General features: G+C 40.6%; 1 protein-coding gene across 1 annotated transcript; it reads right to left on the bottom strand.

Annotated features, from left to right (window-relative positions):
• Nucleotides 1-1,230: 1,230 nt before the first annotated feature.
• On the bottom strand, nucleotides 1,231-21,631 carry atf3 (activating transcription factor 3). Its single transcript, XM_080200493.1, has 4 exons — nucleotides 21,461-21,631; nucleotides 6,696-6,934; nucleotides 6,410-6,517; nucleotides 1,231-2,049 (listed from the first exon to the last, which is right to left on the bottom strand). Exons 2-4 carry the CDS (start codon nucleotides 6,924-6,926, stop codon nucleotides 1,852-1,854), a joined length of 537 nt encoding a protein of 178 aa, XP_080056619.1. The 5' UTR covers nucleotides 6,927-6,934; nucleotides 21,461-21,631; the 3' UTR covers nucleotides 1,231-1,851.
• Nucleotides 21,632-26,366: the final 4,735 nt, after the last annotated feature.

Raw genomic sequence — 26,366 nt, 5'->3', positions numbered from 1 at the left:
AGTGGCAGGTCTCCATCGATTGGGTGCTTTCAGACCAGGGGTTGGAGCTGAGGGCCCTAAAGGGAAACATTATAACCACATGTGATGCCAATAGTTAAACAGGTTGGCATAGAAATATGCTCCCTTGCACACTTCCACATCCCATTCCTTCAGTAACAAATGATTACATTCAATCAAACGTCTTTTTCTTTCATGTGAGCAACCATTTTGACCTTCTTACTAAACAAACATATTTGTAGTCAGCTTCGTTGTTCATTAGCACGAGAGCTGGCGGTCAACCTTTGAAACAGTTATTATGTATTGTTCTTCTGGGAATTATGCAAGAACAGGTAGTGGCACAGTGGAAATATCACTGGATTAGCATTCCAGAGATCCAAGGTTATGCTCTGGGGATCCAGGTTTGAATTCCACCAAGGCAATGGTGAAATCTGAATCCAATAAAAATTGGAATTAAAAGCCTAATGAGCACGAAACCAGTGTTGATGGTCACAACATGCAGCTCACTAATGTGAGTTAGGGAAGTTTACTGTCCTTACCCAGTCAGGCCTACTTGTGACTCCAGACCCACTGCAACATAATTGATTCTCAAGTGTCTTCTGAAATGGATGACAGTTCAAGATGGGCAATAAATTCTGGCCCAGTCAGCGATGCCCACTGCCCACATCCCATAAAAAAATAATTTTTAGAAAAAGTTTGAGGTTCATTCTCCCACTTTGGATTACTAGAAATATGGAAGATTGAATGTGGAATAACTGAAGAATAAAATTCAAAGACAAAACCTGGGTGGAATCAATTGTACATAAATTTGACAAAAGAACCTATATACAGTTATAATGGATTACAACTCAAAAAGGGCGGCATGGTGCCAGAGTGGTTAGCACTGCTGCCTCAGCGCTAGGAACCCAAGTTCGATTCCTGGCTTGGGTCACTGTGGGAGTCTGCACATTCTCCCAGTGTCTGTGTGGGTTTCCTCTGGGTGCTTCGGTTTCCCCCCCACCATCCAAAGATGTGCGGGTTAGCCATGCTAAATTGTCCCTTGAGGTCAGGGGGACTAGTTAGGGTAAATGCATGGGATTGTGGGGATAGGGCCTGGGAGAGATTGTGGTCAGTGTAGACTTGATGGGCTGAATGGCCTCTTTCTGCACTGCAAGGATTCTGAGATCATGTAATCATAATTACATCTATTATTCCTTCAAAATATAACAAATCAAGAAATATCAGCTATAAAAATTGACCAAAGATATGACAATATTTTTATTATTAAATGTATCAAATGCACACCTTAACTATCACAGTGTAGAAAAAAAATGTTATATTAGAACACTCCATTAAAATTTCTTTAGTACTTTACATACATGCTTAGATTTTGTGGTAACATTGCTTTTCCTTCCAAAACTAATGTAACACGCTTGCAGCGATATCCTAAACAGTTGGCGTAAACGCTACAGACCTGAATAAAAAGCTACAAATTATAAGTGTCACACTGTCTCAAAGTAACAATACCATAAACACGGCTGGCATGCTGGTATAGCAACAGCAATTAAAGACAATAAAAAGGCATGACGCCGGCGTCAATAGTAAAAAAATGTGCGGCCTAATGTCAAGGCAGAGAGCAAACGTGTATGTGTGTTTTTCCCCCTGTTTGTATGCGGTTTTAAGGCAGCACTTGTCCAGGTTCAACAGTTAGTGAAACAGAAGGTATCCATTATGCTGAAAGTGCAAACTCTTCTGAATGATGAACAGTTTTTTTCCCCCTAGCAAGTTAGTACCATGCTAACATAGAGCTATTTCCGTTCTTGATGCCTCCTGGGAGATGGACTCTGTGGCTCCATGATTCACTTCCTTTATGATTTAGTTCTGCAGTGTTCCTTCCTTGATCTGTTGGATGAAAAGGTTTTTCTCCTCCTCTGGAGTCGTTCCATTCTGAGCCCGGACTATACATGTGGGCCTGTGCAAGTTCAGCATGTAAATCAGCTGCTGTTTCTCATTTTTCAATTCTTCTATTTGTGCTTTCAGCTCCGCATTCAGGGATTCCAGTTTTTCTGACTCCTAGGGGTAAGATATCACATTTAGCAATTTGTCTATTATTTAGCTGTGGTCAGTTATAGCTCAAAAAAACATACATTTTCAGTGCAATAACTACACAAAGCAATATAAAACATATCCCTGCTTTTATGTTTTTCTCTATTTAAGTGTGAATTTACCTTGAGATTTTACAGAAAATATCAAGCTGCTAGCACATGAAATTGAAGTTTTCACATTCAGAATTTTCAGATTTTAATTGGAATGTTATTCTCCATTAATAAATTTTAACTTTCCAGGTAATGTGCCCCAAAAAACTCCCTAAACTATGCAAGTGATGACCCTGCTTCCTTTCTCCTTCCATTCCAATTAAATCTGAGGCAAGAAGGCCTATGGAGGTCCATCAATTGAGATCTTTAAGTGGCCAACTAAAGCCAACTCAAGAATCTTAGCCTAGGGACACTAGGATTCATCCAGCATCAGACAGGGGTCCAGCCATGTGAGAAGCATGACAGGTAACCCTATGCAGGTTTGCTGTAAACTCCAGGGGGTGTCTCTTGTTTAAAGACATTCACTACTTGATCAAGGGATCCAGCACCAGGAAGGGGATAGGGGAAGAGACACTGAGACCCACCCCTCTATCCCTGCTGCTGATTCCTCCTCCCTCAGAACCTCCCTCCCACCATCACTCATCCCTGCCTGGAATTCAGCAATGAATCTCGGCCACGGGTGGAGTCATACCAACAGCAACCACTGCCTCCCAATGGCATTGCATTCAACATAGAGCTGCCAGTCTGATTGACCAGCAGCTTTCAGCAGTGAAGACTTCTGCACCTGGGGTCTTTGATCCTGTGCGGGGGGAAAGAAGTGTGCTGCTGTCCAGTTAAATGCCTATGTGGCACATGATACAAATGGACCTTCATCACAGGAGTCAATGCTGGCTCAGGCTGATATAACCAAGTTCCGCACACATGAGGACGGCCTCAACAGGGATCTTGGGTTCATGTCGCACTATCTGTAACCCCCGTGACTTGCCTGGGTTTGCAAAACCTCACTTACTGTACTGTCTGGAGACAATACACATCTCTTTAAACTGTGATCAGTGCTCCTTCCACTCACATTATCAGCCACTTCAGGTCTTGAACAGCAGGTTAGGTGTAAGGATTCGCATTCTAATCAGTAATCTCTAAACTGTCTGTGCTTTATATGCTCTGTCTGAGGCCAGAACTCTCCATTCACCTGACGAAGGGGCTAACCCCGAAAGCTTGTGAGTCTATTATCAAATAAATAGGTTGGACTAAAACCTGGTGTTGTCAGACTTTTCACTGTGTTTACGCCAGTCCAACGCCGGCATACCCACATCAGGCTGGTGGCCCAGAATCCATCATCTCCATAAGATTTCAGCCAATGTCAAAGACATAAGGAAGTGATGTAAGAAATAAAAGTAAAGAAAAAGAGGGAAGTCCTCAAATGGTCCACAGGCAGGACAAAAAGACTGTTTGAAGTCTCTTAGAAAATTGGCTAAAGAGACAAAAATAAGGAATGAAAATACAAAGAGGCCTATGACTGTATGCAGAGTAAATAGCGTCAGAGTTGTAGGGTTGTGAAAATGTTAATCAGATTATCTGGAAAACAGATAGCCAAAATTTCTGAATTTACGGAAGGAATCATTGAATCCTGAAAAAAGATTTTATTTTCCAGGAAATTTGTAAGATGACGCTGGTAATTACATACTGGAAAGTGAAAGCAGCATTGCCAGCACTGAAAGAACATAAATCTTCACAGACTCATGGTTTACAAAGAATAATATTTCAGGAAAAGGTGGAGTTGAAAAGAAGAAAATTGAATTAGGATTTTGTAACTCCTAATTACAGAATCATTAGGAGTTGTAATAACTGTATTTTTAAAGGCGAAAAGTTGTGATAACCACAGTTCAGTCATATAGATATCTGTCCCAGATGTATTGCTTTGATGTTTTCTTGAAAAAGATCTCATGAAGTACGTCGACAAAGTTCAAGACAGTTCAACATGGGTTTTAATGGAATGCTAAAGATGCAAGAGAAGATCCTACTTGGCAAATCTTTGGGAAGAAATTGGAGCTTGTGGATAACTGGAAATTTAATTGCAGCAGTGTTTGTGCAATAGGTCAGCCACTGGTCATACATGGCTAACTGAGAATCCAGATAAGGTAAATTTAATTTACTATTAAATAAAAAAAATGAATAGACACTGTTGTTGGGCATGTGATTTCAATTCTCATTTACACTGCATATGCGTGTCTACTTCAAACATTGTGTGTGTTTGCTGGTAAAATTAAGATTAAAGGCAAGTGTTTTGTCTGTTGTAAGTGTCTTATTTCCTTGGTGACTCAATGGAGGGGGTAGTCATTTGTTAAGTATGTATAAAAGTTGAAATATATTTTCCTGTTTTATGTAATGGCATTTTCATATATAACTAAATCATAACTCCCTCACATTCCTTCCTTTGTGTTCCAGTGGCATGAGATAAAGGCTAACATTCCTTGAGTCTTTTAGAATACTGTTTCTACCTTCTTGTAATTTATGTACATGTTCATCAAAACCCCTTTTTCCTCCACACCATTAAGAAAATATTCCTTTTTTTTCTCTTGGATATAAAAAAGTGTGCGTCAGGTAAGTAATTTTATTCACAATAGTTTTTTTCACATTTTTGGATATCCATGTTGAGCTCCATCTCCATATATATCCAATTCCCCTTGGTTTTAATTCTGCATTGTTTTGGGAGCTTGCCTTTACTTAAAAGTAGGGAAATCTCCAAGTGCATTGGTCAGGCACAGTTAAATATAGTTACCAATTACATTGTGCCAGAACATGATAAATTTGACAGCATGCCTCAACTGAATTAGCTTAGAGAGGGGGGGGAGGAGGAAGGAGATGTTAGACAACAGTTTTCTTATTTCAACCTGATGGGGGTGAGCTGCCTATGAGGCTGTGACCGAGTTTAATCACTTGCTGCAGCCCCATTTGAAACCTCAAAGCAGGGCATAGGCAGCACTCTTTGTGGCTGAGAAGGTAGCTTTGGCCCTTAAATGCTACATGACCGAGTCCTTTCAGACTGAAACAGGGGAGATCCGCAATATCCCTTGCCTTATTGTCCACTGGGGCAGTCTATTCCAAGAGTGAACCTTGTCTCTTTCTCTCTTTAGCAGGAGATAACTAAAAAGAATTGGTCATGTTTCAGCCTGTCTCATGGGATATCCACAAAGAGGGAAATGTTATTTGACATGTAAATACTCAGCTTATCCAATAGTATTTTGTTTTAGATTATTCATTGCATATTTACATTGAGGTGCCATTTTCTTGGCAGCTGCAAAAATAGTTAACTGGAAGTTATGGAAATAATTCTTAAATATTTTTGTAGTACAATATTTGAGAATTCATGCAAAAAAGATATTTGGCAATGCTTTTTGCCTTGCATTTGTCAGGCCAGTTTGCAAGAAAATACCAATGTCGAGGGAAACAACATATTAATACTGTATGAGGAGTGAGTGCAGATTGCTGGCAAGTGAATTCATGGAGAGGACACCAATTGGATGTTCACTAACAGTTAACTGCCAAGCATTATTTGAAATTTAAACCAAGCAGCTTGATTGGTCGAGACACTGCCAGAACCAGCAAATGACTGTCACTTATTTTGGTTAGTTGAAACAAGCACACAATGTGGGTATATTGTCTGTCTGTCTTCAAAGAACAGGCCCCTGGGTTAATACATACATCTTCCAGTACACGCAAATGCATGATATTGTGACTCTAACTGACACTCTTGGTAAATAATCAGTGTACTAAGAATTATGCTGACAACCAATTTAAAATTATACTTCTAATGACGATGATAAAGTGCATCCTCAAACTGGGTCACATTTGAATATTTATCCTCCATATCAATACCTATAATTCCCAAAATGGCCCTTTTTAAATTTATTTTTCACAGTTTCATTTTCCTCACAGGCTTACCCACAAGTAACTAATTTTTTTTAAACATATTCCCTCAGTTCTACCTCAGTCAGTTGGAACCTGACACCACAGTGTGAAGTTCAATGCCAAATAGTCTGCATACTATGGCTGATGCTGAAACACAGAGCGTGGGAACAAGGTCAATCTACTGTGAGGAATAACGCTTCTCCAACTATGGATCAGTTTTCAGGCTTCACCCAGACATAGCAAACATTGAAACTGGCTGACCAAATATTACTATTGTTTTGGAAACTTAAAAAAGTGTAAAGAGCTGGAAACAACTTTGACTGTCAGTGGCCATGCAGGTAATACAAGACTTTCTATGAAATCCGAGCAATGGAGCTACCATAAGCACCCATACTTCAGGCCAAAGAAATTGTGACTTATCAACTTACTTTTTGTAATATGTCCGTCCTTTCCTTCTTCTTGTTTCGACATTTAGCTGCGGCTATTTTATTCCTTTCTCTCCTTCGTCTTCTCCTCTCATCTTCCTGTGGTGTCATCTGCAAGAATGAATATCCAAACTCACTTTCCTGGAATTGTATGATGGTAGCAATACCTCAAAAATCAAACATCACCATTAAATTTTAGTTCACAGTTTACTTTGTAATGTTTTACCTTCTGTGTTCAACTTATAATACAAATTTTAGTATTCCCAAGGTATACATTTACGTAACGCACCTTTTTTTCTACTGCTTCGTTTGAGCTCTCAGTTCCTATGAAATAGTCCATGGTTGAGGCACCATTTGATATCCGTTTGCTTTGAATGGCAAATCGCAGCTCTTCTTTGACCAGAGGGGTAATGTTTGTAAATTCATCAAATACCAAAGACATTGAGGGTGAAATACATGGAACGACTGCTGCTGTGCTGACATCTGACGCAGATACTTGTCCTATGTGCTGGAGCATCATGGTATTGGCTGTTAAGAAGAACAATGAGCATGAAATTTCAGGCAATGGTAGTAAAATTAAGGTTTCAGATAATGGTTTCTCATTTTTCTTAAGTTATACCCCTGGCATACAAAATGACAACCCAGAGTGTGCCGCTGGGAAATATCCAAATGTAGCATAAATTGACTTACTTTCTCCCCCTCCCTGTGGACTAGTGCTCATCATTTTCCACCCCCAAAATAGTTTTATTTATTAGTGTCACAAGTAGGCTTACATTAACACTGCAACAAAGTTACTGTGAAAATCTCCTAGTTCCCACACTCCAGCACCTGTTCAGATACACCAAGGGAGAATTTAGCATGGCAATGCACCTAACCAGCATGTCTTTTGGACTGTGGGAGGAAACCCATGCAGACACAATAAGAACATGCAGACTCCGGATCAAGATTGACCCAAATTAGGAATTGAACCTGGGTGCCTGGTGCTATGAAGGAGCAGTGCTAACCACTGTGCCACCATAAAACCCAGTTGAATTGAAAGATCCCAGACCATGAACCTTGATTCCACTTGGTGAGGCACTATTTTTAAAATTTCTCAGTAGTATATAAAGCTTTCATTTCTATTTCCAATATACTAGTGGTTGGTAGTTCACAAGTGTATGGAATATTTAATTCATTGATCTTCCCAGGATACATCCTTGTTCTGAGGCTTTCATATCCAAATGACTGTCCTCAGATACCTCCATATGGCAGTTTATTTAGGCTCAGGCTGTAGTAGAAATCCCACTTCCCATCAAAACGCTGGCAGCTCTCTGCACCTAGTGGCACCTCTGGGAGTGGTGGTCACTGCTGGGACTGCAACAAGCCTCAAAGAAGATCGTTGCTGGAGCCAGATACAGAGGTATAGTAGAGGGAGACTCCTGGCATGTTGGGGGACTGGCATGCACAGGTCAACAGAAAGGGAAACCCTTGGAAGGGGTGGTGATAGGGGAACCACATCTTAGGAGGAGTATCATCCACCACTCTCTCACCAACAGCCCAAGAGGAGAGACTCAACAGATTTCAGACTTGGTTCTGCTGTCACCAACACATTGCTGTGGGGTGGGAAGAGTGGGTAGGACTGGGAAAGGTGTCATGGCATTTCATCTACCAGCTACCTGCCAACTCATCCCTCAGAATATAAAATTCTGCCCATGCATTTTGGCAGGAATCTCATTCACCAAAGAACATGTTAGGTAAATCAATGACTTGCCATCCACTAAAATGAACTTGGTTGAGACAGTTTCCAGATTTGTACATTCATTGAGCTGTCCACCAGAAGTACATACTCAAATTGTCCCTAAAAAAATTAAATCCATATTCCTAATCATTTTAAAATATATCCAAATGTTGAGAGAAACAGATCTGTGTTTGGTGGCATTTATCTGCCAGGCATAATTAAAAAGAAAAAATAAAATCTGCCCTGGGCTGTTTAAAAATAATATTCTCAATTTCTATGACTCCAAAATGGCCATTACCAAGTGTGAGCCTTCACAATGAAGATCACTTGTAAATAAGAAATAATTAGCCATTGCCCACAAAGAGCCATAGGCATCTCTCTCCATTAGAGAAAGACAATTGGTTATATATAGTTTGAGGGGCATCACTCCACAAACATAGGGCAAGGTAACATGTCAAGTCCCCATAGCTGATTTTGTAACCTTGGCAATAGTCAGTGCAGACTCGATGGGCCAAAAGGCCTCCTTCTGCATGGTTGGGACTCTGATTGTAATTGCTGCACTTCATTCACTGCAATAGTCAAAAATCAGCTAACCCAATACCAACAGAAAAATCTATCTTGGTGTCTGAGTCAACTGCTTATTAGAAACAAAGATACTGAAACTGGTGTAAAGATGGGGAAAAGGTATAAATGATTTTCATATTGTCAGCTGGCCCTATACTGTTAGTCGCCCTCACTTTAGGCCCTTTCTGAAAAGTTTTTCAATGCATCTTGACTGAATTCAAACTCAGCTTCTGGAGATGAAATGATGCAAACATTCTAATCCTTATGTGGAGCAGTTCCATAGAGTCTGCCCTGATTGTGAAACTTCTGCATTACCAAGCCCTGTGTAAACACAGGCAGTTGGCTACCCTATATTGACGCGTGAATGAACATCCTTCTCAGAGTGCTGTAATTCAAGTATTAATCTAGAATTGGCACCATGTAAAAATACCCACAATCAATTCAAGGCTAATTTGAAGAATGTTGCACATATCCAAGCAGCAGGGAGATGTCAATGAATGGATGCAACGTCATACCATAATGCTTCTGTGAAGATCTAATATAGTTGTGAGATTAGAAGACAGCTGTGCCTTCATTGCTCAGCATGAACATTTGCTCAATGTAGCCCTGTCATCACCTCCATGATCAATTATTTATTACTATTACATAAGCAACTGGGAATCTTTTAGGTTAGATCTCAGGGTTCCATTCTGTAGCATAGCATTTCCACTTCCATTCCTAACTGTTGCCACTATTAGGAGTATGTCTTTTAGAAGTTAGGACTGTATGGTGCAAAGGCATGTACAGGTTTGAATGATTTGATCCATCATCACCATATGTATGAGTATAAGGTGAAAAGTATTGATTCTTGTGCAACATACAGACAAAGCACACATACAGAAGGAAAGGAGAGAGTGTAGAATGCAATGTTACAGTCATAGCTAGGGTGTAGATAAAGATCAACTTAGTGTGAGGTAGGTCCATTCAAAAGTCTGATGGCAGCAGGGAAGAAGCTGTTTTTGAGTCAGTTGGTACAAGTACTCAGACACTTGTATCTTTTTCCTGATGGAAGAGAGTACATCTGTGGTGCGTGGGGTTCTTAATAATGCTGGCTGCTTTTCCCAGGCAGAGATTATTGTCACCACACCAGGTTCTGTATCTCATTCCTGTACTCTATCTCCTCATTTCTGAGATCCGACCCACTATGGCTCTGTTGTCAGTAAACTTGACAATCAAATTGGAAGGGAATTGGGCCACACTGTCATAGGTGTATAAGGAGTATAGTAAGGGGCTGAGGGCACAACCTTGGTGGGGCACCAGTGTTGAGGATGATTGCAGAGGAGGTGTTGTTGCCTATCCTTACTGATTGCAGTCTGTGAGTTAGGAAATTCAGGATCCAGCAGAGGGAGGAGCTGAGTCCCAGGCCACGGAGTTTGGAGATGAGTTTTGTAGGAATAGTGGTGTCAAAGGCAGAGCTGTCGTCAATAAATGGGAGCCTGACATAGGTGTCTCAGGATTGAGTGCAGGGCCAGGGAGATGGTGTCTGCTGTGAACCTATTGCAGTGGTAGATGAACTATAGTAGATCCTGGCAATCTGGAATGGATTTGTGCCATGACTAAACCTTTCGAAGCACTTCATAATAATGGATGTCAGAGCCACCAGACTATAGTCATTAAGGCACTGCCTGGATTTTCTTTGGTACCGGTCTTTCCATTTTGCACTGCAGCCTTTGCATCTTCTCCAGCAGGGGTGTAGAGACAAACAGAATTGGTAGGCCAAGTGGAGAGTGTAATTCCAGCACAGTCATGTCCCTTTTCATTGCCATGAACTGAAGACTGAAGTTGTGACTTCAGTTCATTGACGTACGGTTTTAAATTGAGCCGTCAACACTAACACTGCACAATGCCCCCACCTTGGATAATGTTCACCTCTCAATGTTTGCCTCTCCCCCAGACCTGAAATGTACAGCCCCCCAACATCTGACGCTGTTTGTTTCCATCTTCACCCTAGTGTTCATCTGCCCCCACTCCCTCCCTGATAGTATTCACCCCTTCCCATTCCTGACAGTTCACCTCTCTCACTCCCCCACAGCCATACACATACAATATTCACTTCTAGACATCAACTATACAGGAGCCAGGGTTAGGGCAAGATGTCAGGTGAGGGTGGTGAATATTGTTGGGGGGAGAGGTTGCATGGTCCTGGCCATCTAATCCCACTGCTGTTGGAATCACAGAACAATCCAGGCAGGGGTAAAACCAGCAATCGGAAGTTTAAACTTCCAGCCTTTGTATGGTGGATGTGCCCACATTGTGCCTTCGGGAAGCCCCACCAGTGACGTAAATTGAGTTGGAGGCCACTCCTCATCTGAGGATTTGGGCAACCCCCACTCCTGTTTAAGAGATGCATTGTCATCCTGTAGAGCAGCAGGCAGGGTACAGATCTATAGATAGATGAATAGATGCTGCAAGACATTGCTGACGCAACCAGTTCAGCCAAACCGGAAAGCAAACTGAAAATAAATAAAACACTGCACCAGATATTAATCAGCTGGAGTACAAAATGTCCCAACACAGATTGGGGAAGACCTAATTATACCACACTGATTGCTTTTCAAACAATCTAGAGACATTTACTAGAAGAATCAATTTGCAGAGTTATTAGGTTTACTTGCAAGTTCTCACACAGCAATAAATCAACAGTAGCAGATCTTGCAGCACAAGGCAAGATCCAACAACAGGAAGGGCACTATCTTTAACATGCATATGTGAGTGACAGTTAATTAAGATTTCTGCCAGTAACTTGGTGTGAAATCAGCAGCCACTCATTTATATGACTGCTGCCTCGCATTGCGCTTGGCATTCAGAACCAAGATCGATAGAAATGAGCCCTCTAGCAGTCTAGAAGACTCCACAGTATAAAGCATAACCACTCAACACATTTTTCAAACAGATGTCTTGTTGCAAGTTGTAATACCCCTAAAGACTGAGTTTATTAAATAATCTGGAGTTAATGCCATTTTTTTTAAACTGATGGCACTTGATGCCTATTATCTCTCTTCAGCATGTCAGTGTGAAAACTGATGATGGATACACAGCCTCTGGGCATCCAACCTGGCAGGGCACCACCTCCACATAGGAAAGACAGTGAAATGTCATGTCTGCAGATTTTCCTCATCATGCTCCCATTTATTTTGGGAATGTGTGTCAACTGCACTGCTATGGTTATTGGCTACAGGTGTAAACGTAGCTGTTATTGTGGTGTTTACCACAAGCCATGGATCTTGGCAATGCTTCTGATGGCAACAGTACTCTACTGCCCGTTGGAAGTACTAATTGTCACAGGAAATGCCAACAACATGGCAGCTGGGCAAAGAGGACTATTCTTGATCACATCCACACAGGCAGCCTTGCTATCATTGGCTCTATAAAAACTTTAATTGGCAACACAAGTCCTCAATAGTTGGAAATTTTAATGTTAAATTATTGGCTACTAAATACCATAACTGCATCAAACAAAATTGGATTTTTTCTGTGTGTTTAAAAATAAAGGTTAGAAGTAGGAGACAAAGTAGCTGGCTCCAGTTTCAAACATAATCACATTTAGATCAAATACACAGTAGGTGAAAGAGTAGGCAGCCCCAGAATGCAAAGGTTAAATATAACCACCTCTTTTTGTCAGGGGCTTCCTTTTTGATTTATAACTTTTGCATCGTGGCACAGCAGTTAGCACTACTGTCTCATCTGGGTTCGATTCCCGACTTGGGTCATTATCTGTGTGAAGTTTACATTCTCCTTGTGTCCGAGTGGGTTTCCTCTGGGTGCTCTGGTTTCCTCCCACATTTATCCAAAAATGTGCAGGTCATGCTAAATTCTCCCTCAATATACCCAAACAGGCACCGGAATGTGGCAACTAGGGAATTTTTACAGCAACTTCATTGTAGTGTGAATGTAAGCCTACTTGTGACTAATAAAAATAAACTTTAACTTTGCAGGGAGACTTACATGCTACAGTGTAATTCTTCCCTGGAGCTCAGATAACTGACCTAGATAGCAGAGTAGATTGGGTATTAAAAGGGGGTACTTCTGAGCAAGATCCATGTGGGGTCAAATGGTACAATGGGATGCGTAACTTTAGAGCATGGTATTCTGGTCATGGGTTCATACTGGCTATGTAGGACACTACCAAAATGGAACAGAAGAAAGGACAGTGTAAATACAGGTGGGGAGGAGGACTGGTCATTATTAGGCCTGGAATAAATAATGGCACAAGCTGATATTTCACTTGGAGCAAATATTGTGGTGGTATGCACTGAGTATTTTAAGTTTAAAAATCGAAAGTCGCCAGGGTTGAGCTGAAGGTTAGCTCATGCTTTAAGCAAGATTTGGTAAAGTGAAGCCAGCACTGGGCACAGCCAACCTTAAGTCGAATACCACAAAACATACTCTTGTAAGCACTTAAAGAGGCATTGCCATGACCAGTGATTCAGCTAACTCTGGTAGTAAACACAGCATTGATGCCAATTTCAAGCACTGCTTAAAGGGATGCTCCCTAACTTGTGGTCATTACTCATGGAGCTGTGAGGAGGATCTTCAAACAGCAGGAGACTATCTGGGTCACTTCATCAAAACCAGTCTGACCATGGGACCAGCAAGCAGTTAGATCTGCCGGCTGACAAGATCTTGCGTCTGGCTAGTCTCATTGGAGATGTGGTTAGATTTACCTTCCCAGCAGTGGGAGAGCACATATCCATAAGTCAATGGGCAGATTGGAGCCATCGCTGGACAGATCGCCCAATGAGGACAAATCAGAGTAGGAGCCTGGAGGTGGCTGACTGAGTGGCCCCCAATACATACTCCCCCTTCCCTTTTATCGCATGGCTGCAGCCTCTGGCCATTCTGTGGAGGGGCTTCCTTTCCAAAATGCTGGCCTGGCAGCTGTGGCCATAAAATATATTTTTCTGAAACTCAGGATGTAATCCATTAAGTATTAAAAAAAGAATTTCCCTCCCCTTTCACCAAATTTGTGTCTGTTTGCAGTTACCATTCCGCTTGTAAAATTGCTAGATTCACATTCACCAGGTCACAGAAAAGTACATCTTAAAAGCAGTTTTAACAGACAATTGGCATGATTCATTCCTTTTCCTACTGCAGACATTAGCATTGTATTTAACTAGACTATGAGTCTAACTGCTCATTCTTTGAAGTTTGTTAATTTTTTTGCTATCATGATTTGGCATCAGAGAGTAGCCACGTTGACTTCAGCTGTGGACATTAAGGTTTTGTACTTTTCTGTTCTCCTTCTTACACAATGGATATAGAAACAATGGAGAAAGTGCAAAAAAAAGATTTACAATGAAGATACCAGGACTGAGGGGCCACAATGATTAGAAAAGACCAAACAGACCAACCCCTCATCTCCTCACTGAAGGGTGACCTGATAGATTTCTAAAATTATGAAAGGATTCAGAACATCTTAACACAGGAAGTGGTGAGATTGAAACTGTGGGGTAGTTGAGCAATCAGCATAGATGTATTTAGGGGCAAATAGAGAAGTTTGTGAAGAAAAAAGAATAGACAGATATATTAGTAGGTTTAGAAATAGTAAAGTGGGAGCACAAATGTTAGCATAGACCTGGTTGGATCAAATGGCCTGTTTCTCTGCAGGAAATTCAATTTGGTCTTTAATACTGCAACATATTGCTGGGCATTTATGTCAGTTAATTATGTGGCCAAGGATTTAAAGTTCCTGTGTTTTCATTTTCTTGTTTGTAAGAATACATTGCATTACTAAACAGGGTTACGTAATGTTACCATGTATTGAAATTACTGGAATTGAGACCAATTTGATTGAAAGGGTGGATGCAGAGAGGCTGTTTCATCTTGTGGGAGAACCTAGAACCAGGGGGTCACTGTCTAATGATAAGCGGTCACCTGTTTAAGATAGAGATGAGGAGAATTTTTCCCCTCAGAGGGCCTTTGGAATTCTCTTCCTCAAAAGGCAGCGAAAGCAGAGTATTTGAATATTTTTAAGGCAAGGGTAGATAGATTAAGTAGGGTGTAGGGGGTGAAAGATTATAGGGGGATAGGCAGGAATGTGAAGAAATCAGACCAGCCATAATCTTACTGAATGGTAGAGCAGGCTTGAGGGGCTGAGTAGCCTACTCCTAATTCATATGTTAAGCCACTGTCAGATCTTCCATAATCTTATTGGATGGTGGTGCTTGAAGGGCTGAATGGCCTAAGAATTATGTCCTTTCCTAGAATCTAATTTCCTATGTGTTGTTCAACCATTCAATTTATAATATGGTGCATGGAACACAATGTTGTTGTTGGTACTGTTCACAATTCAATTAGACCATACTGGTTTACAACAATAGTGAAGGCCCTTCTTCTCTTTGTTGGATTCAAACCTAATCCTACTCCTCTAATCTGTTCCCAAAGTGTTGCTTAACTGCATATTTATCTTTGCTTCAGCTACTTTCAACAAAATCTCACATAACAGATAAGCATCTAAAATTAAAGGATTGGGGGTAGTGTATTGAGATGGATAGAAAACTGGTTGGCAGATAGGAAACAAAGGGGTCTTTTTCCAAATGCCTGCAGTGACTAATGGGGTATGGCTGGGATCCCAGCTATTCACCACATATTAATGATTTAGGTGAGGAAACTGAATGTAATATCTCCAAGTTTGCAGAAGCCACAAAACCTGGGTGAGAGGGTGAGCTGTGAGGAGGATCCAGAGATGCTTCAGTGTAATTTGGACAAGTTGAGTAAGTGGGTAAATGAATGGCAGATGCGGTATAATGTGGATAAATGTGAGTTTATCCACTTTGAATTTCTGGCCTATTTTTGCTACAAAAGAGGGAACGTGCAACAAGACCTGGGTATCCTCATACACCAGATACTGAAGATAAGCATGTAGGTGCAGTAGGCAGTAAAAAAGCCAAATGTTGGCCTTCATAGCGAGAGGATTAGAATGCAGGAGCAGGGATGTCTTGCTGCAATTACAAGGCCTTGGTAAAGCCACACCTGGAAAATTGTGTGCAGTTTTGGACTCCTTGTCTGAGAAAGGATGTTCTTGCTATAGAGGGAATGCAGAGATTTATCAGACTGATTCCTGGGATGGCAGATGTGAGGAGAGATTGAGTCAGTTAAGGTTATATTTGCTGGAGTTCAGAAGAACCTTCTGCTCCTATTTTCTATGTTTTTCCCTGCAACAAAATATTCATGTTCCAACAACTATCTGATTAAAAGTAATTTCTCATAACTTCACACTGACTTAAGAAAGTAAGGCCCATTGTCAGTGGTTCCCCAACTAGATGAACTAGTCCTTCTCTTTATCTCACTGAGCATTTCCATAAAATTATAAATCTCTATCAAATCTCCTCTGCTTGTGGGACATGTTTTGTTGTGTATACAACAGTTATTCACATCCCAAGAGTGAACACAAAGCACTGAAACGCATTAATTTGAATTACTGTCATAAAGTTCATTTTTGGCCTTCAAACTCAGTGTTCCTAATTATCAATGACTCAAATTGTATTTTTCCTCTTCCATTATTACTCATAAAAAAGATAAATGACTACAGTTTATGGAATTTCCTCCACTGAACACATCAGCCATTTAACACATTGATAATAGCCAAGATACTGATAGTCATCCCCTTAAAGATCATATTTAAATGAGTGGAAATCTACCCTTAGATCTACTTTATTAAGAGTCCCACACTAAAGTTAATCCACAACACAATGCATTAGTTTATCCTTTCTCGTCAATTAATATACAAATCTTAAAGGATATTCAAAGTAGAACAAATGGTCTTACTGGTATTCAGTGATTTTTATGGGTAAATGATTTTTTCCTATTTTGATGATCTTTAAAACAAGATGCATTGTATTTTGCATTTAATTATATTCTCCCTCTCTTCAGATACCATGCCCTGAGAGCGTATTATTGACCATGGACCTCCGTGTTACTCTTGCTCTGGAGGCATGGGTCATTTTTGTGGTACATTCATCTAGATTGAGAGGCTCTTTAAAGAAGGTCATTCTTTGTCTACCTTGAACTCTTTTCCCATCGATTTTTTTCCATCAACATCTGACCTTTAGAATTGTGATTTCTTATTATGTGCCCAATAAATTCCAAATGTCTCTTCCTGATCTTGGTTAGCAGAGTTTTTTTTGGTCTCAGATTTTACTAGCAGCTCTTCATTGGTTGTGGGACTTGTTCAAGATATCATTATATACCTCAAACTACAACTCTTCAACTTAATTCTTTCCTGCATTGCTTCACTAATGGTCCAGCACTAGATTCCATATGTCAAAATTGGTATGATGTAGTATCCCAGGATTCTCAGCTTTGTTTTCATAGCTAATTTTGAGTTGATCATAACTTTTTGAAATGCGAACAACACACCACCTCCCACAAGCAGGAGGCCAGAGAATCTCTCTATTTAACTCGGAGTATCATATTTTAAAGTTCTAACCTCTAACTGATAATCTAGAAAAGCTTTGAATCTCTCTGGAATTATGTACAATTATATAAGGCTCTCGATTTCCTTGAAGTTTACTTTACCAAATTCCCCTATAACCAGCACAAGTTAATTCCTAGTTTATAACTTCCTGTAATGTGATGCAATTATTCTACAATACTGCAACTACGACACTGCAGCTTCTCCATTCTGACTGTTCATAGTCCAGACAAGTGGTCATTCAAGTATTAATGGTCTATTTTTCTTCAACAAGTGAGGAAATACACAACCACAATTGAAGGGCTACCATGTTATTAAAATACTTCGCTAATTTACTTTTCCATTCTGTATGACGCACAATTATTTCATATTTCTGAATGGAATTTACATTACTAACATGCAGGGCTTGAATTTTAGGCCCTGTGTCAGCTGGTAATGGAGGAAGATGGATGGGCACTAAATTAGCACATCTAGCCTGTATCCCCTTGTTCCGTAAGAAGTCTCACGACACCAGGTTAAAGTCCAACAGGCTTATTTGGCAGCACAAGCTTTCAGAGTTCGCTCCTTTATCAAAAGAGTGAGGAGTTGTGTTCACAAACAGGGCATATACAGACACAAACTCAATTTATAAGATAATGGTTGGAATGCAAGTCTTTACAGGTAATCAAGTCTTAGAGGTAATCAAGGCAACGTGAGCAAGCACAGGTTAAAGAGGTATGTGTTGTCTCCAACCAGGACAGTTAGTGAGATTTTGCACTAAGTTGTGGGAGTTACAGATAGTCCTGGCTGGAGCAATGCACACCTCTTTAACTTGTGCTTGGCCCTCTCACCATTCATTTACCTTTAAGACTCGATTACCTGTAAAGGCTCACATTCCAACCATTATCTTGCAATTTGAGTTTGTGTCTGTATACGCCCTGTGAGCACAACTCCTCATTCACCTGATGAAGGAACAAGACTCCGAAAGTTTGTGCTGCCAAATAAACCTGTTGAACTTTAACCTTATGTTTAGAGATTTCTTACTGTGCTTACCCCAGTCCAAGCCAGCATCTCCACATCATGGCTCCCCTTGTTCCTCCAGCTCCATCCTGCTTTGGGCTATTTTGCAAAGGTTTGTGGTAGGGGGGTGGTAATAGAAAGCCCCCTTCATGCGCAGGGAGCCAATCAAACCTATTATTAGGCACCCATGAAGGCCTGTTAACAGAAGACAACTAGGATTTTCTACTTAGCCTCCAGGTTCCTGGATATGGTTGGAACCCAGAGATGGCCTGCTGACATCAAGGAGGAAAAAGGTGTTCCAGGCAAGCCAGGAGACTTTTCCTGTTTGCTTGGGTTCAGCAGCCGCAGACCACCTTTGTACAGGGGTTCCACCCCTGTCCTTCCAGCCAACCTTAACCCTACACCTGTTGCTCTGGCAGCAAAAGCCTTTTTTTTTTATTTAAATTTTGAAAAAGTTGGAGGTTGCCTCCAGATTGAACTACCTTCTCCATCATTTACCTGCCAATGTTTAAGCCTTACAGAAGGGTTTGGAAATCAGCAGGGAAGATTTTGCCCACAGCGTCAGCCATGGATATTGATGTGACTCTTGCCTCAGAGTCAAAAAGTATGGGCTTAACCACTCCAGAGACTGGAGCACATTAGTTTAGGCTGATGTGCCATTTCAGTACTGAGGGAGTAATGCACTGTTGGAGCTGAAACTTCAAACCAATTCCCTGTCTGGCCCTCCTGTGGACATAAAATATCCCTTGGCACTATCTTCAAAAACTATACAGGATTTCTCCTTGGTTTTTGCCAATATTTATTCCTTAATCAATATCACAAAACTAGATTATCTAATCATTATCATGCTGATGTTGGAGAGAGTTTGAGCAAGTTGGCTGCCATGTTTCTCACATCACAACATTGACTACTGTTGATTAATTTAAAGCATTTTGCAAGGTCCTGAAATCATGAAAAGCATTATATAAATGCAAGTTTTTTTAAACAATACCACAATAGAAAGTGATTCTCAAAGTACTGTAAATGAGTTGAGTGGGAAACGTAGAAAATTATAAAACTACTGCTATTGCATTCAGTTTCTAACTCTAGAGACTAGAAAGTAACGCCAAACTGAGTACAAGTTCAGTTTTGCCTTGTGCAGTATACAATGCACTTGCTACTCAACCTAATATTACAGTATCACTATTACTATTGTCACCATTTCCCACAGTACGATCGTGATTACACTCAAAGTACTTCATTCACTGGTGAGTACGATGGGATATCCCGATGTTGTGAAAGTTGTTGTAAGGTTATTTGGAAGAGATCTGAAGACTTTCATGGTTGAACATAAACTATTTATTAACAACTCGTAATTATATACACCTCCAAGGTAGAGCCACATGTGGGTGCTGGTTCCTTCCAGATTCAGTGCAACAATCTACATCAGATCATGGGCAGTAGTTCTCCAGTCTCACATTAACCCATGCTCTGTCCAAACACCCTTATACTACAAAAAGGTGCTTTATAAATGGGAGTCTCTTCTTTTTACATAATTGTTGTTCCCTTATAGTTGCACTATGGCTCTAAGTACACACAAACCTGTGCACTATCTGGGAAATTCTCCATAACAAACAGTGTCATTGCTGGGAGTTTCCAATGCCAATAACTAGGACCACTTAACATGTGAAAGAAAACTCAATTAGTCCAGAAGCAACATTACCCGTGTTGGAAATGTTCAGATAATCAAATTAGAATTCAGTATCCATTAGCTAATCAGTCACCAGACTCAGTTACATGGACAAATTGATATAGGTACATTCCAATTCTGCATTCCATGGAAGATATGACTTCTGCATTTATGTAGAATTCCAAGTCCTGTCATGTGCAGAATTAAATCTAGATAGTCCACTAATGGCAATGCATTATATCCATACAAAGCAGTTTCCATTCTGATTTTGTTGTGAATTTAGGCAAGTGATGGGAGAAAGCTTTGTAACCTTTCTGGAAAATAAATCCCACGTTGGATATAGAACATATCCACTTCTACATATGTCACTACATCACAGTCTGAAAGCTATGCACCTTTATTTCAGATGTCTTCAGAATTAATTTCAAATGGCGAAGACTACGTGGGTTCAAAAGAACAGGCAGGCTGGGGGCAGGGGGGGGAGGCGTCTTTTAGGAGACCAGCCTGATTATATTGCCGCTCTCCCCCTGACAATGGTACTGCTGCTTCACAAGAATTAACCATTTCAGTGCCGGGACAGAGGTTCACAAATGTTCCTTCCTGACGTTTCATTTTGACAAATGTTCATCAGAAAGACAGTGCGGGACCTGCAGTATAACTCTGCCCTGGCAGCTTAATGGAAAAGGCCCTGATATAAAATCTCATTGCAGTGTTAACATAAGCCTAATAAATAAACTTTAAACTGATATGCTCAGAGCTACTGTAAACTTTAAAGCGAAAGAAAATGGAACATCACAATCGATTGGGACAACAAAAAGGAGTGGGTTCTTTTAACTCGAAGAGAATGTCAGATCTGATATCCTCACTGCTTCCATCCTGCGTACAGACAGAGGCACTGCAACTTACTGAACTTTGGAATGAAAACTGCAGCGAGGCAAGCGATTGGGAAACTTCAGTTTTTTTTCAAACAGGAAACCTCCTCCGTGTCATCTGACCCTGTGACGCCGTTGCTCTGACTAAGCAGATCTGGGGGCCACTGCTCACTTTACACTGGGGAGGGGTCTCGCTCGACATCAGCAAAATAACCACCTCCACCGACCAACACTTATTATTCGGGGAGAAGAAAGATCTATTTTCTTTAAAAAGAGAAGCCCGCTGAAATCCTGGCGCTGGGGTGAACTGTCACAAAGCGAAGGCTCAATTCAATCAAATTCCACAGCAGCAGAATGACAAGTTGTGGCGATTCGCTTGTCAATTACAGGAATGCTTGTAAGGAACTTTCTCCTAATTTCGCCCCCCCCCCCCCCCCCCCCCGCAAGTCCCGGCCTTACAACAACCCCATGAGTTTGTTGTGGCGGATCCCATGTAATGAACCCGCTGTGGGACAGATAGAATGAATGAACCGCGTCCCCAGAAAGTGAGCGGGATGGGCGCCGCGGGCACAATCCGCTTCCCGCCGATCTTTCCAATTAGACAGCAATAGTGGGGTTGGGGTTGGGGGTGATAGCGTGACAATCGCCTTCTATAGCATTATAATAATTCCTGCTCCCCTCCCCTCCCCTCCCCTCCCCGTCCGCAGCTCAACTCTCTAACTACCCTGGACAGACAGCAAGAAAGCCGGAGTGGATTGTTGTTTAATAGCTTGGACCTTACCTTGTTGCTGCTCTGGCCGCCCCGCTGTGTGTGTTTGTGTGTAGGAGGAGGAGGAGGAGGAGGGCTCCTTCGCTGCGAACGAAGCGGCGCTTTCTGTGCTCAGCGGCCCGGCCTGTCCGCTTTTTGGGAAAGTTGCGGAACACCGCTGGAGGTTGCATCACTGCCTTTATATAGTGAGTGTGTGAGCTTCTGGTATTTACAAGCCCTGGCAACTGACGTCATTCTATTTATAGAGGGGGGGGGGAAGCTTTCTTTGTGATGATGCAACCAGACCCAATCCAAAAGGAACTGAGCTGCCCGCACCATAAGAGGATCACATCAGTTTGATTAAACTCAGGGATGGCATCCTAATGAAGAAATGTCCCCCGGAACAGCGGAATGACCCAAGATAGCAGGCATCTCTGAAGGGGAAAGGAACTAGAATGTTTAGGTAGCTTGCTCAAAATAGACCAGGCAGTTTCTTTTTTTTCTTTCGGGACAATATTGTTTTCGAAAATATGTATCTCATTTTATGAACCGCAAATAATAATAGACTCATTCGTGCTGACTGCGCTCCTTTTCTATTACACAGATACAAAACGTATCATTCATTGGTGTTCTTTTTGAAGTTAAGTCCAAGCTGGCAATCCACTGTAGGGACAGAAACTCCAGGACAAAGCAGTTTTGTTTTATTCCTGGAATAGGACATTCTGGCAAATTGAGGGGAAAAAAAACCCCGAATCTAAAAGTCTGCCTCAGGGATGTTTATTCTTGAGAAATATCGACCTGTTACCCAAGGTGTAGGACAGCCTTTTATAAACCCCACAATCGACTATCTCTCCCATATACACATCACTCCAGCAAAACTTTAAGGATGATTAGAATATTATTAGAACAAGCCCTTGAATTACATTCTAACCTCCCATCAGATAGTTTCGACTCCTGGCTACACTGAAAAACGCGCCATTAATCAAAACGTCAATATAATCCTCACAAGATGTTTCCTTTTTTTCCCAATAATTAACTTTGAAACAATTCTTACTCAAGCCGAATAGCTGACAATGTAATTGAATATTTCATTCACCGTTAACATAGAACTTTCTAGATGTTTCTTGGGGGCTCTCGGTATAACTAGCCTTCATGACCCATGTAATATTCTAACGCTGATCATTCGGCTTTTGACCTTTACGCTGGTTTGAACCTCCCTATCGGCTTATTCATGCACTTAAAACACACGAAAAGTATTTTAAAACCGCCGGCTGACTGTATATTGCTGGCATTTGATGATCAGTAATGGCATTATATGATCACTGAATTGACCTTTTTTTCATGACTACAAATAAAGGAATGTGTTGTCCGCTCAATCACTGCCCTTTGTACATTTACTCAGCGGCGAAAGATCCGAGTTCCACAATAAATTCACCAGGCTCTGGGGTTGGGACTAACAGGACTCTCTCAGCTCTTCTCCTTTGACCTACCCACAGGGAAGAGCGAAGGTATTTGACAATCTGGGAATCTTTGACACAGGTAGGTGATGTCTCGTTATTGTATCCAGCCCACTTCGAAGTTCCCTATCTCGGCTCTGAGGAATTTACCGGAACATAGCGAAACTGGTCATTGACGTCTTGAAGCTGCGTAAGGGATGCTTTTTCAGGAAAAGAAAGTAGAAACCTTCATCTTTCTGGTCTATTGTACATTCACTTCTTGATAATCGATCATTCTGAACTTTAGCTACTCTTTCCTTGAGGTACATTTTGTTCGGTGTTGTCCATTTATATGTTTTAATAGCGTGATCACAATACTTAAACTGTATTTCATTCTTCTTCTGGTGTGAATTTGACTTTAAACAGCATAGGTTATAAATAGAGGTTTTATTTTAGATCACATAGGGCAACAACGTTGAAGGCTTTGGAATCGTCCATATGCTGGGTTGGTGCTCCCCACGTGTAAAGTATTAGTTTCCTGTTTAAAATAATTATTTTAACGCAACTTGAATGTTTTATTCTTATTTGCACCCCGGTTATTGAATGGTAATGTTTTGGTTGATGGATAAAAGGTTGAACAGAGCTGAAGGGAAGTTCCCGAGTTGAGATTTCTACTCAGGATAGAACAATATACCTATCTGCTACAGAACAGATTGGATTCGGGTGTTCTTGATACATCATACATATGTTAAATCTCTGTGGCCTTGCCGTCCAGCCATTGAGATCTTTTGACACATGCATTAGATGAACTTTGTCAAAACTTTAATTATTACAGCAAAGAAAACACACAATTAGAGCAACTTTGTGGGAGGCGGGGGATATAAATTGGAGGATTTCATAACACAAGGACTGTCCCCCAGCCTTCAAAAGTTACAGGGTTCAGTGACTTGAATGCTCTTCTAGACAAGCTGTTGCCCACGACCTACCCTATTTCTACCCCCTTTCACAGTCTCTCTGTTTACTCCAAATTTAATTTTCAAATCGAACCATAATATGTATTTTCTCGCAACCACCAATCGGACTGACTCTGATCTGTACCTGCCCCCTATCTTCTCCAGGTCCGCCACCAGAACACGAGTTTTCAGCCACAACATTTGTGATCTTCTGAAAGATTCGTTGTACTTTGCCATGATTCCCCTCTCTGCCTTTTCACAAGTCTCTTTCAGACCTTTCTTTTTGATTGTACATTTTTCAATGTTCCCGACCAAGCACTTCTAAGAAGTTCCACAATGTGACTGGCGCTATACAAATATGTGTTGTTGTTGCAGAGTCTTTTACATTGTCAAAATGACAGAATTTCGTAAGGACTCCAAAGACGGAATCCAAGCCATCTGTTGGAAATCTCTTTCTTCAAACAAACGTGACAGATTCTATGTCCTATATCGTGGGGTATCATGTACATTATTTAAAAGTCAATGGGTTATCAATCAAATGTTTGTGTCTAATGAGCTCACTCTTGTTGGTTCCATTTAATTTATGTATTAAATTCCTTTTGCTCACATTGTCAGAACTTTAAAATCACGGTTATTGGTCATTTTTAAGATATTCTTTAGTGGAGACTAGTCATTTGATTAAAAATTCACTAAGGGACATGATTTCTTTTAGTAAATCATTCATGTAATATTAATGCAGAATATGTATTACTCTGTAATGTTGTCTTCTTTGGAGCTAAAGCGTGTTGAAGCAAAATACATTTTATAGCTAAAACGTTTCGAATTTGAGTGCTTGCCAAAAAGCAAGACATCCAGAAACAGTATAGTGTATTTACTTTGGTTTGTACATGCGCGAGAAGTCCAAGTTTGGTTTCACTGCAGCCAATGTGTAATTGGTGAACTTAAAGGGAACGTCTGGGTGATTACACATGAATACAGCTGCTTACCATTTTTACTAGAAAAGCCAATTTGTGAATGTACCTATTATCATCTTACATTGGGTAGTTTTATACCATGGGAATTACCCTGCTAAAAGATTCATACTAAACCGTGTCAAGTTCTAGGTTAAAGTTTAACAGTTCCCTATTGGATACTTACTTGCAATGGAGAGTAAGGGTTCTGCTTTTGTATTTTGAACAGTCTGACCTCTCTCCCTTTTCTTTATAATATGAGTCTATCACCAAGGTTCTGAGGCACTATCCCTTCCTCCCAGTGTCCTATCAAGGATTGCATCTCTTCTCTGTTTATAGACCTTAGCTGGAATGCTATGCATTCTGGGGGGTGTATGTGATGTTAATTGCGCTGTGGTAGTCATGATATCCTCAGGGGTTGGTGATTCATCCAGCTTCGCTACCCTCTAGGAGATCTTTGCAATTCATATCTCCAACATGACCCATTGGTCATTAAGTAAGCAAAGTGCTCTACCCATTGCTGCACGATGGATATTATAACTTAGAACAGCATTGTTCCATCTGAATATCTTTATGGTAATGGAATAATATAAAATAAAGAGTTCAATTATAAAGGGGCTCGGTAACAAAGGGACCTGGGTGTGTATTTACACAAGTCATTGAAGGTATCAGAATAGGTTGAGAGGGCAGTTAATAATAATGCATATAGAATCCTGAGCTTTAAAAACAGGAACATAGAGTACAAAAATAAGAAATTTATGATAACCCTGTATAAAATGATGGTTTAGCCCCAACTGGAGTATTGTGTCCAGTTCTGAGTATTGTACTATAAGAAATATGTGAAAGCATTAGAGAGGTGTAAAGAATAGAGGGATCTCCGTCCATAGGCTAGATTTTCAGAGTCCTCATGTTGCCATTGTGTAAATAATATAGTATGTCTCACAAAATCATGGACATGTTAGCCCCAGCTTTCGAATAAATGTAGATAATAGGTGGTGTATCTTTCAAGAGGTGTGTGTTCAGAAATTCTACTCTCCCATAAGAATCACAGTATACTTGTATGAATGTGATATCTTTACTTTATTCACCATCTAGCCTTCCATGTAACCTTCCTGATCAAAATTTCCTAAGATCTCATTTTCCAATGGTATAAACAATTGTGTATATTTCTGTCCACTGTAGGGGCAAGAGCAGAAAATCTGATGATTTTGTATTTTATATTAAGATCATGAAGCCTAATGTCACCCTAGTATTATTATGATTTCCAAATCACAACTATTATTGATTTATTTTGAATTATTTCAGCAAGCAAATAGAGGAGCCTTTCAACATAACTTTTCAATCTCAGTCTTAATCTCAGGTTCAAAACGAAAGCACAATGTGCCAACCGACTGCATTAACCAGGCATCCAAGAGAAACTTTAAATGGCAGGATTTGATTCTCATTCACCTGAATTGGAACATACAAGGTTTTCCATATTTGATTTGATTTGATTTATTATTGTCACATGTATTAACATACCATGAAAAGTATTGTTTCTTGCATGCTATACAAACAAAACATACTCTTCATAGAGAAAGAAACGAGAGAGTGCAGAATG

Source organism: Carcharhinus amblyrhynchos, chromosome 12 (genome assembly GCF_965287045.1).
Source record: "Carcharhinus amblyrhynchos chromosome 12, sCarAmb.v2.hapA, whole genome shotgun sequence".
NCBI classification, from domain to species: Eukaryota; Metazoa; Chordata; class Chondrichthyes; order Carcharhiniformes; family Carcharhinidae; genus Carcharhinus; species Carcharhinus amblyrhynchos.
This window is presented reverse-complemented; position numbering and strand designations above follow the sequence as displayed.

Bases quoted from the DNA above. Each gene is read 5' to 3' on its own strand.
- atf3 (XM_080200493.1), bottom strand. From the start codon at position 6,926: ATGATGCTCCAGCACATAGGACAAGTATCTGCGTCAGATGTCAGCACA. The intron at 6,518-6,695 runs GTGCGTTACGTA...TCATTCTTGCAG, and splicing joins ACGAAGCAGTAGAAAAAAAG to ATGACACCACAGGAAGATGA. The intron at 2,050-6,409 runs GTAAGTTGATAA...TCTTACCCCTAG, and splicing joins GGACGGACATATTACAAAAA to GAGTCAGAAAAACTGGAATC.